Source organism: Ranitomeya variabilis, chromosome 8, assembly GCF_051348905.1.
Source record: "Ranitomeya variabilis isolate aRanVar5 chromosome 8, aRanVar5.hap1, whole genome shotgun sequence".
Taxonomy (NCBI): Eukaryota; Metazoa; Chordata; class Amphibia; order Anura; family Dendrobatidae; genus Ranitomeya; species Ranitomeya variabilis.
Window position 1 is genome coordinate 134,484,564 of NC_135239.1, and position 12,517 is coordinate 134,497,080.

General features: G+C 44.3%; 1 protein-coding gene across 2 annotated transcripts in view; it reads right to left on the reverse strand.

The window, feature by feature from the left end:
- The window catches only part of ALDH9A1 (aldehyde dehydrogenase 9 family member A1), a 317,452-nt gene that overhangs the window by 49,688 nt on the left and 255,247 nt on the right, over positions 1–12,517 (reverse strand). For both annotated transcript variants that reach the window (XM_077276920.1, XM_077276919.1), the window contains one exon: positions 5,779–5,920. In XM_077276920.1, the coding sequence (XP_077133035.1) occupies positions 5,779–5,920 (142 nt within the window). The remainder of the gene's footprint in view (positions 1–5,778; positions 5,921–12,517) is intronic.

Consider the following 12,517-nt stretch of genomic DNA (forward strand, 5'->3'; position numbering starts at 1 on the left):
AAGCGCAGAGTTTTGACTTGGACTGCATGTCCCCTTTCCAGCTTTTAAGCCATAGGGCGCGTCTTGAGTTATTAATCAGGCCAGCCGACCTAGCTGCCAGGCTTAAAGAGTCAGCCGAAGCATCCGCCATAAATGCTGCTGCCCCTCTGATTAAAGGAATGGCAGATAGCAACTTGTCTCTGGACACCTTCTGCTGAACTTGCTGCTCCAGCTTTTCGATCCATACCAGCATGGACCTAGCCGTACATGTACTAGCTATGGCTGGTTTAAAAGTTCTCTTAGCGGCTTCCCACAACCTTGTTAGTGAAGATTCCGCTTTGCAATCAAGTGGGTCCAATAACATGCCCGCATCTTCCATGGGTAGAGCTGACTGTCTGGAAGTGGAGGCTACAGCTGTGTCTACTTTAGGGACTTTAGACCAGTTCAGTAGTTCTTCGTCACTAAATGGATACTTCCTTTTAGAGGCTGAGGGAAGTTAGCCCCGCTAATTTTGTTTATTCCATTCCCTTTTGATTAGGGCTTTTACTGCTGGGATTACAGGAAAGGCCCTTCTTTTCTGTTCTGCCAGTCCTGCAAACATTATTTCTTGTGTTGTTTGAGCCTTCTTGGTATCTGTGCACCCTATAGTGTTCCAAACCGATCTAACTAGGTTGTCGATACTATCTATAGGGAAACACGAGCGTCCTTCTATGTCTGATGAAAGAGGTGATGAAGAGGACTGCGAGTAGTCAGAGGCTTCCTTAATGTTACTGTCAGATTCTGAACTGAGGATGGGGGATCTTTCCTTCGTCTTACCTTTGTGCCCTTGGGGTATACTGGTCTGGCTCAGGGCCTGCAGCTATTCCCTTATCATTGTGCGGATGACACCGCAGTCTCCCCCCGCATTGCTTTAATGCAATCCGGACACAATCTCTTAGGGTAGGAGTCAGGGAGGGGCCGTGCACATAGGGCACATTCTTTATGTTTTGATTTCGGCCTCCTCTTGGTCAGAAAGAAGGGGTATATAGTAAGAGGAGAAGTCAGCCTAATAGGTAGAGTCCCATACACGCATCCAGTGAAGCTATACAATACCGGTTCTGGAGAACGAGGTACAGTCTGAGTCCTGGGTGCCTCTGCTGCCTCACCCTTCTGACTCCTGTCCGCGGAACCTCTGCTGGAGCATCTGGATCCAGCACTCTGCACCTGAGAATCCACCTCTGGTGGGTGCATGTCACGTGGGGATGACATCTTAGCACCCCGGTGCTCTATTCCTTCGGGATGCTCTCCACGATGTCGCGCGAGTCGGGGCGGCCACACCCGGACCCCGACCACCCGCCACGTGTCAACGTGATAACGGGCGGCCCTCACTGGACTCAGCACTCAAGGATAGCTGCCAGACGAGGAGGGAGGCTGATAGACAGAGCTCCCTCGATGCTGATCTGGACCGCAGCCCCTGCCATTCTCACAGATACCGCACAATTGGCCCAGGTGTTTTCTTTTCCGTACGTGTTCATCCTTCGGTTCCTATAGGAACAGGAAACAAACTGAGGAGGAGAGGTGGGCCGCCCCTTTTATTTCTGTAGGTTTCCTGTTCCTATGGGCGGATCCGCTCTCTCTAGTGGGTGCTGTCTTGGCGAGGGGTAAAAGAGACATTATGGCGGATTGCAATATTTGGCTGCTGTCACACACTAAATGACAGTTTTATTGCAAAAAATAGTTTTTGCATTCCCATATTTTGAGTGCTATATTTCTTTATATTGAGGCCGACCGAGTCATGTGAGGTCTCGTTTTTTGAGGGACAAGTTGACGTTTTTATTGGTACCAATTTCGGGTACATGACTTTTTTTATTGATTTTATTCCAATTTTTGGGAGGCAGAATGAACAAAAACCAGCAATTCATGGGTTTTTTCTTTTTTTTTTTTTTTTTTTTGGGGGGGGGGGGGGGCATTTATACCGTTCCGTGTGTGGTAAAATTGATAAGGCAGCTTTATTCTTCAGGTTAGTATGATTACAGCAATACCTAATTTATATTATTTTATGTTTTGGCGCTTTTATACAATAAAAACTATTTTATATAAAAAATAATTATTTTTGCATCCTCTTATTATAAGAGCTATAACTTTTTTATTTTTCCGCTGATGGAGCTGTGGGGGATTGTTTTTTGCGGGACGAGATGACATTTTCAGCGGTACCATGTTTATTTATAGCCGTCTTTTTGATCGTGTGTTATTCCACTTTTTGTTCGGCAGTATGATGATAAGGAATTGTTTTTTGCCATTTTTATGGTGTTCACTAAAGGGGTTAACTAGTGGGACTGTTTTATAGGTCAGGTCAATACGGACAGACATGGTGATAACAAATATGTGTACTTTTATTGTTTAGATTTTTTTTCTTTCAAATATTTATTCAGTGATAGAATAAATATTGATTTTTTAATTTTAATTTTTAAATATTTTTACAATTGTTTTATTAATTTTTTTACATTTACCATATATACTCGAGTATAAGCCGAGATTTTCAGCCCATTTTTTTAAGCTGAAAGTGCCCTTTCTCGGCTTATACTCGAGTCATTGTCCCTGGGGGGACGGCGGGGGAGAGGCGGCTGTGACATACTCACCTGCTCCAGGCGAGGTCCCTGCATCTCCGGGCGCTGACAGCTTCTTCCAGCGTTGAGCGGTCACATGGTACCGCTCATTACAGTAATGACTATGGACCCGACTCCAATCCCATAGGGGTGGAGCCGCATATTCATTACTGTAATGAGCGGTAACGGTGACCGCTCAACGCTGGAAGAAGCTGTCAGCGCCCGGAGAACCTGGGACCTCGCCTGGAGCAGGTGAGTATGTCACAGCCGCCTCTCCCCCGCCGTCCCCCCAGGGACAATGACTCGAGTATAAGCCGAGAAAGGGCACTTTCAGCTTAAAAAAATGGCCTGAAAATCTTGGCTTATACTCGAGTATATATATATATGCCGGGAGCAGGTGAGTATAATGGGGAGGGGGAGCACTGCGCGATATTCACCTCTCCTCGTTCCGAGCGCTGCTCCGTCTTACGCGTCCTCTGTAGTGACGCTCTGGTCAGAGGGCGCGATGACGTGGTTAGTCTGTGCCCTCTGCCTGAAAGTTATACGGACGCGGAAGACACAGCGACGCCGGAATGAGGATAGGTCAATATAGCAAGTGCCGGGAGCCTGAGAGACAAGAAGTATGTAATTTTTTTTATTTTTTTTTTAATCGCAGCAACAGCATATGGGGCAAATATCTCTATGGAGCATCTTATGGGGCCATATTCAACGTTTGTGCAGCGCTATATGGGGCAAATATCTATATGGAGCATCTTATGGGGCCATAATCAGCATCTGTGCAGCATTATGTGGGGCAAATGTCTCTATGGAGCATCTTATGGGGCCATAATTAACGTTTGTGGAGCACTATATGGGGCAAATATCTCTATGGAGCATCTTATGGGGCCATAATCAGCATTTGTGCAGCACTATATGGGGCAAATATCTCTATGGAGCATCTTATGGGGCCATAATCAGAATATGGGGCAAATGTCTCTATGGAGCATCTTATGGGGTCATAATCAACGTTTGTGCAGCATTATTTGGGGTAAATATCTCTGTGGAGCATCTTATGGGGCCATAATCCACATTTGTGCAGCATTATATGGGGGCAAATATCTCTGGAGCATCTTATGGAGCCATAATCAACGTTTGTGCAGCACTATATGGGGCAAATATCTTTATGGAGCATCTTATGGGGCCATAATCAACATTTGTGGAACATTACATGGGGCAAATAGCTCTATGGAGCATCTTATGCGGCCATAATCAACATTTGTGCAGCATTATATTGGGCAAACGTCTCTATGGAGCATCTTATGGGGCCCTTATTAACCTTTATGCAGCACTGTATGGGGCAAATGTGTCTATGGAGCATCTTATGGGACCATTATTAACCTTTATGCAGCATTATATGGGGCATATTTTAATATGGAGCATCCTATGGGGCCCATCATGAACTGTATGGAGCATTATATGGGGCTCCTGATTCAATATGGATATTCAAAAACACAACCTACTGATATCTCAATTAATTTTACTTTTATTGGTAACTTTTTATTTTTTAAATTTACCGGTAGCTGCTGCATTTTCCACCCTAGGCTTACACTCGAGTCATTAAGTTTTCCCAGTTTTTTGTGGCAAAATTAGGGGGGGTCGGCTTATACTCGTGTCGGCTTATACTCGAGTATATACGGTATATTGACTTTTAAACTTTATCCCACTATGTGACTTTCATTTTTTGCAGGCTGATCGCCTCTATAGCATGCAGATGAAGCAGCATCTGCATGCTATAAAAGATGTTACAGCTGCACTCACAGCACTGACACAGAGACTTCCTGATCATGCACTACGCATGACCAGGAAGTTTCTTAGCTCTGGTAACCCGGGTGTCGTTATGACGACATCGGGTTACCAAGGCAGCGATCGGAACCCCGTGTCACGCCGCAGGGTCTCCAATGCAAAGGCAGAGGGGCTGTCAGCCACTGCGCCGGCTTCCGAAATGCTGCGATCGCGTTCGATCGCAGTATTTCGGGGGTTAAAGTACTGGGAGCTGTCTGTGACCGCTCCTGACACCTAGTGCCAGCTGTCAGAATCAGCTGACACCTGGCAGCGATCGGCCACGCACTTCCCCGTGTGCGCGGCCATTCGCGATGACAGGCCCAGGTCACATGGACAGGATAGTAGGTCGGATTTCAGAGAGGGGTTAGATTGCTTTTTATAACGACGTTTGCCAAACAGAATAAATAACGTGCCAGTTTTATACAGCAAGTTGTCCCAGGTGCAGCGATACCAATTGTATGGGACATGTATAATTTTCAGTTTGATCACTTGTCTCATACACTGCTGTACTCATTTACAACAGTGCATGAGACAGTCAGTGTCTCACTGACACAGCCTGTGAGACTCAGCTTATTGCCAAATCTCACAGGCCACCGTACCCTGGGGTCACATGACCTCAGGGAACCATGGTAACCATCGGGACCCACGATTCTCATCGCGGAAGTCTGTTGGTTATTAAGGGAGTCTTGTGACCTCTTGAAACAACTTAAATACAGCTGTTGCAATTGATAGTGGTATTTAAATGGGTTAAATCGGCCCCGATTGGCCACAAAACCGGCCGGGGCCGATGCTGCACGGTGTCCGCTGTCATGTACAGAAGACACCCATGGGAATCGTTGCCACTCGGCGGCAATATTCCCTTATACCCCATCGCCCATTTAAAACGCTGATGAGGGAACAAATACTCTTAAAGCCCACCTTTTTAATGTGTATCTGCAGTCAAGAGGTTAAACCTTAATTTTTGCCTAAAAAATATTTTCTGTTCTATCTTCAGGCTTTTGAACATCTGAACCACTTGGTTCAAGGAAATCGGAAGCAATTAAGAGGCCACGTTCCCACAATGAGTATTGAGAAATTATATTGCCGATTTTCAAAAAATGCAAGTAATCTATAGAAAACCACCAAAATCGCAGACCTGCACTGAACCATAGAATAGCACTGGGTCGAGTGCTACTGTATGTGTTATATGCCCGTGTGAGCGAGACCTTAAAAAGTGTTCAAGTTGGAAATATAGGATTTTTCCATTTTGCATTCATCTGGCACCAGTGAGAAAAGATTATTGTTATTACACCATTTTCCTTTCTATTTTTAAGTGCATCAATACAAATGTAACCGCTTAGTATTCACTTTAAACATCAGCAAACATGTACAGATATTTGACTTAAGATAACACCTGCTGAAGATGCCACCAGCCAATCCATAGGTTGTGCTATTTGCTCTTTTCAAGACCTCTTCCTCTGTATCAAAAGGGAGGATGGACATCACAGGACCAAAAATTTCTTCCTTGACACAGGTCATATCATCCTTACAATCACCTAATAATGATAAGGAGACAAAGCAAAACCATGGCACTTTCTCATGATTCCCCATAGCTCAAATGAAGTTCACTTATTGACAATACCAAGGATATAAAGATGCAACGGCAGCAGATACTGTAAGAGTCACATGAGCACACTCATATGAAGAATTAACACTAAAAGGGTATAATTCTGTTTACTGTAATCAATTACATTCATATTGTGTTTCTATATGATGTGACTCACTACGTTCAGCCTTTCCAAATACAGAATCAACATGATCTACTCTTGTGTGAATAAGGCCTAAATTATGCTATCCAGCTGGGATACTTCATTCATGTGCACTAATCTTTAGAAACAATAGGCAACTTACTCCAGTTCGATATTAAAAAACAATGCATGCCAAGAATTCTGAAGCATTCATATTAGGTTCCCAGAGAGATGTAGACTGTCTAAGTGAGGACTGGCATTAGGTCCTGGCGATCAGGATAGCCTTAAGGTGGCTGCCAGGTACACATGAATTGGCCAATTTATGCGCTAAGCATTCTCAATTTTTTCATATTTCCAGTGCAGTAATGCAATTCAATTGTCATATTTCATGTTTGCATGCTATAGCGCTTGAGAGTGGTACCTTTTGGTTTTATTGTATATGAGTTGGTTACTCTAGGTAAGCACCTGTTCAGACCTGATTTGTGTTTGGATGTGACGGTCAGTTTTTTGATGTTCAAGAATTCTGAAGCGTCATACACAAATACAGCTCTGGCAAAAATTAAAAGACCACTGCACAGTTTTATAAAAATCAGCTTCTCTACATGTCTGACAGCCATTCCATTCCAGTGTCAGTTGAATTCCAACAAGAGTACACCTCATTCTACTTAATGTGCTTCTGATTAGGTGATCACCTGAACCAAATCTTATTTAACGAGGGAAAGTATAAAAAACACTGCTGTGGTGTTCACAATCCTCTTGCAATAGGACAAGCTGGATGGCAAAACAAGTGCTAGTAATATCCCAAAAGGAATCGGCATGGTTAAAAGTTGTTTTTTTCATTCATAAGGAGTTGAAAAGAAAAAAGTATTGAGTGAGGAAAAGAAGGGCTCAATTCTGGCTTTACTAGCAGAGGGACACAGTCAGCGTCATGTTGTCTCCATCCTTAAAATTTCTAAGACGGCAGTCCATTACAACAAGGTCAAGCAGCAGACATTGGGGACAACAAAGCTACAGACCGGCAGAGAGCGACAACGACTCTCCACTGACCAGGATGACCGTCATTTTATTCAAATGTCACTCAGCAACCGCAGGATGACATCAAGTGACCTACAAAAGGAATGGCAAATGGCAGCTGGGGTGAAGTGCACGGCAAGAACAGTTTGTAACAGGCTTCTAGAGGAAGGACTCAAGTCATGTAAAGCTAGAAAAAAGCCTTTCATCAATGAGAAGCAAAGGAGAGACAGGCTGAAGTTTGCCAAAGACCATAAGGATTGGACCATAGAGGACTGGAATAAGGTAATCTTCTCTGATGAGTCTAATTTTCAGCTTTGCCAAACACCTGGTCATCTAATGGTTAGACTGAGACCTGGAGAGTCCTCAGGGGGAGAATCCTGAGGAGAGAATTTGCATATTCCCAGTGCCTTCTGGGATAAGTGAAGAGTCTCCGCAAGCTCAAAGAACACTGGATTTTGGCCATTGCAGCTGAAAGGAGGACATCGGTTAAACCTCACGCCTGCTGGCGTGTGAATTTTGGCACATTTCTCACCGTTTTGATATCTTTTTAACAATAAGAAACATGAAAGAGGCCAGGAGCCATTTAGTGAGCTGCATTTCTTGCTACATGTTCACAGACTTACCAGTGGAAAAGCCAAACTTCACATGCCAGAAACGCAAGCTTGTGTCCCTGTTGGAGGAAAAGTTGCAAAATCTAGAAAAAAGGTTAGCTACACTGAAAATCATTAAATAAGGTGAAGAGTTCTTAGACAGAGCAGAATTAACTCTTCATGTTACAGAAAGAGAAGAAATTCGAAGTGCACCTGAAGAAACAGAGGAATGGAAGCATGTGACCAGATAAGCAGGAGGATCAAGAGGCAGTTTGCACCCATACTGCTCAGGAACTAGTACCAGGCTCTTACGCAGGAGAACGACGAAGAAATACATAAAGATAAGACTTTGCCCACAAAGAACAACCTTGGACGCCCTCAGAGTCCTCCTGGATGGAGAAAGAAAAATGTTGTGAAGAAGAAACGGAGAGTTGCGGACATGGGGGATTCCCTGTTGAGAGGAACAGAGGCTGTAATCTGCAGACCGGATATAAACTCAAGAGAAATGTGCTGTCTTCCAGGTGCAAAAATTAAAGATGTGTCTGACAGGATATCAGGACTCATCAGACCAACAGATGACTACCCTTTCCTGCTAATACATGTGGGGACAAATGACACCGCAAGAAACGACCTGGAAACCATCTGCAGTGACTTTGAAAACTTAGGTAAGAAAGTGAAAGAACTGGGAGAGCAGGTGGTCTTCTCTTCCATCCTTCCAGTGGATGTCGATGGAACAAGGAGGTGGAATAAGATTCTGCAGGTGAACAACTGGCTACGTCGATGGTGCCGTCAGCAAAGAATTGGATTTCTGGATCACGGAGTGAATTACCTATACGAAGGACTACTTGCTAGAGATGGGGTGCACCTTACAAAGACTGGAAAACACGTATTTGGAAGTCACCTTGCTACACTCATCAGGAGAGCATTAAACTAGAACAATGTGGGAAGGGAAGCAAAAGGCCAGAAAAAGCCATACACATGACAAATACTATTGAGAACTCTGATATTAGAAGTGGAAGGGAACAACAAAAACAAAAAAATCTAAATAATAAAAATATTGGAGAAAGAAACCAATCACAAACTAAAATGTTTCCATACGAATGCACAAAGCATGGGCAACAAACAAGGAGAATACGATAAGATACAATACGATACACTTTATTGATCCCGGGGGTGAATTACAGGAGAATTGGAACTAATGACGCAGGAAAAGAAATATGATGTCATTGGAATCACTAAAACTTGGTGGGATGATACACATGATTGGAATACAAGGCTAGAAGTATACAACTTATTTGCAACAAACAGACTTGACAAAAGAGGAGGAGGTGTTGAATTGTATGTTAGAAAAGCATAAATGTGCACAGAGATTGAAGCTTCAGGGACTGGGAGTTTTGTGGAAACTGGGTAAGAATACAAGGAGAGAACAACGGAAAGGACACTATTGTAGGCATTTACTACAGGCTGAAGATATGGATGAACTCTTTATGCATCAAATGGCCAAGTTCACCAAAAAATATGACATAGTTGTCACAGGAGATTTCAACTATCCAGACATTTGTTGGGAATCTCAGGCAAAACTAACAGGTCAAACAAATTCTTATCCTCTCTTGCTGACAATTTTATCTTCCAAAAGGTAGGAGAGAAAACAAGGGGATCTGCTACATTGGATCTAATCCGTATAAACAGGGAGGAAATGGTTGAGGAGGTAAGAGTGGCTGGGACCCTAGGAGGTAGCGACCATGCAATTTTAGAATTTTGGATAACTAGAGGAGGAAGACCTGTGAAGACTCAGATGTCTAGGTTAGATTTCAGAAATCGGAGGGATCCAATGGCTGGATATCCTTAACCCCTTAGTGACTGAGCCAAATTTTTTAAATCTGACCAGTGTCACTTTATGTGGTAATAACTCTGGAACGCTTTAACAAATCCCAGTGATTTGGGGACTGTTTTTTCGTGACACATTATACGTTATGATAATGACGTTATGATATGTTTTGTGTTTATAAAAAAATCCGAAATTTGAGGAAAATGTTAAAAAATTAGCAATTTTCAAACTTTGAATGGTTATCCCGTTAGTCATACCACAGCAAAACATTAACAACATTTCATTCATGTCTGCTGTTATTTTATTTTGTTAACATTTTAAGAGGTTTAAAAATGTAGCAGTAATTTTTCATTTTCTCAAGGAAATTTACAAAATTTATTTTTTTAGGGACCTATCCATGTTTAAAGTGCCTTTAGGGGTCCCATATATTGGGAATCCCCCAAAGGTTATACCATTTTAAAAACAGCACCCTTGACATATTGAAAACTGCTGTCAGGTAGTTTATTGACCCTTCAGGTGATTTTCACGAATTAATGCAAAGTGGCATGACAGAAATTAAAATGTGTATTTTTACCACCTAAATGCTGCTAACTTCTGATCAGGTTACAACAGCCGTCAGACTAAAGCCGCTATTTGGTTGTGAATTGCCATGGCAAACATCAGGACCACACAATCATGGTCTGAGGGCACTAGTGATGAGCAAATACACTCATTGCTCAGGTTTTTCCGAGCACGCTCGGGTGATCTCCGAGTATTTGTTAGTGTTCAGAGATTTAGTTTTCATCACCTCAGCTGAATGATTTACAGTTATTAGCCAGCTTGATTACATGTGGGGATTCTCTAGCAACCAGGCAACTCCCACATGTACTCAGCCTGAATAGTAGCTGTAAATCATTCAGCTGAGGCGACGAAATAGAGTTTTTTCTGTTACTCACCGTAAAATCCTTTTCTCCGAGACGATCATTGGGGGACACAGGACTGTGGGTGTACGCTTCTGCCGCCAGGAGGCTGACACTAAGTAAACATAAAAAAAGTTTAGCTCCTCCTCCGTCATATACACCCTGACACTGGCTACCAGAGAATCCAGTTTGGTGCAAAAGCAGTAGGAGAACAAAAAGACGAGAAATAATATAACCGCATAAATATAGAAAACTCATGTCTAGAAAAGACCTACTGACTGATAAATTCAGACACAACAAAAGCAGCCATCAGGCTACCAGGGAGGGAGCTGTGTCCCCCAATGAGCGTCTCAGAGAAAAGGATTTTACGGTAACACAAAAATCCCTATTTCTCCTTCGCCTCATTGGGGGACACAGGACTGTGGGATGTCCTAAAGCAGTCCCTGGGTGGGGAATTAACTCACCGGTTATAAATATCCAGGCAGCTGTCATTATAAGTGCGTTACTGCCAACTGAAGAATCCTTCTACCCAGACTTGCATCTGCAGAGTTCTGGGAGTGGACATTATAATGTTTGGCAAACGTATGCAGACTAGACCAGGTCACAGCTCTGCAAACCTGTTCTGCTGAGGCCTGGTGCCGAATCGCCCAGGAAGCCCCCACTGCTCTAGTGGAGTGGGCTTTGATTCCAGCCAGGACCGTCATGTCCTTGGCGCGGTAGGCCTCCTGAATAGCTGAACGTATCCACCTGGCCAAGGAAGATTTCGAGGCCACAAATCCCTTCCTGTGACCCTCTGGGAGGACAAACAGAGCATCCGTCTGTCGAAAAGGAGCTGTTCGAGAAATGTACCTCCTCAGCGCTCTTACTAGGTCCAACATATGGAGGGCTTTTTCCACACGGTGCGTCGGTCCCGGACAAAAAGAGGGAAGACCTATATCCTCGTTAATGTGGAACGAGGAAACAACCTTCGGCAAAAAGGAGGGCGCTGGTCTGAGCACCACCTTATCCTGATGGAACCGTAAAAAAGGAGCACGACAGGAAAGGGCTGCCAGCTCTGGTACCCGCCTTATGGAAGTTATGGCCACTAAGAATACGACTTTCCAAGAAAGGAAAGTTAAAGAAATATCCTGAAGAGGTTCGAAGGGAACCTCCTGTAAAGCCCTCAAGACCAAATTAAGGTCCCAAGCTTCCAAAGGAGCTTTATAAGGAGGGACCTTATGAGCGACTCCCTGAAAAAAGGTCCTTACTTGTAGGTTAGAAGCAATCCTGCGCTGAAAAAGGACCGACAAGGCTGAGATCTGCCTTTTAAGAGTACTTGGAGCCAGCCCCGAATCTAGACCTGCCTAGAGAAAGGCAAGAATATTTGGGACGGAAAAACGCAGAGGAGGCAACCAGCGCCACGAAAGAAAAACCTTCTAAGTGTGATAATAAATCCGAGCCTAAACGGTTTTTCGTGCACTGATCATGGTATCAGCCACCTCTTGGGAAAACCCGGCCTGAGTTAAAACCCAAGATTCAACGTCCAGGCCGTCAAACACAGGACCCCTGAGTTCTGGTGATAAATCGGCCCTTGAGATAGAAGATCTGGACGGTCGGGGAGCCGCCATGGGACTCCGGTGAGAAGTTGTACTAGGTCTGCGTACCACGACCGCCATGGCCAATCAGGGGCGACCAAAATAGCTGGCACTCTCTCTGACTTGATTTTCTTGATTACTTTTGGGAGCAGTGCCAGAGGGGGAAACAGATATGGGAGATGAAACTGGTTCCAAGTCAGCACTAGTGCATCCACGGCGATTGCCCGTGGATCTCGGTACCGGGCGACAAATCTGGGAACCTTGGCATTCCTCCCGGACGCCATTAGATCCACGTCCGGAGTCCCCCATTGATGGCATATTTGCTGAAAAACCTCGGGATGGAGAGACCATTCCCCGGACGCCAGGCCCTGCCGACTGAGGAAATCCGCCGCCCAGTTCACCTCGCCCGGAATGTGGACTGCCGAAATCACCGAGTGATTCCTCTCGGCCCAGTTCAGAATTTGCTTTACTTCCTGCATGGCCGCCTTGCTGCGGGTGCC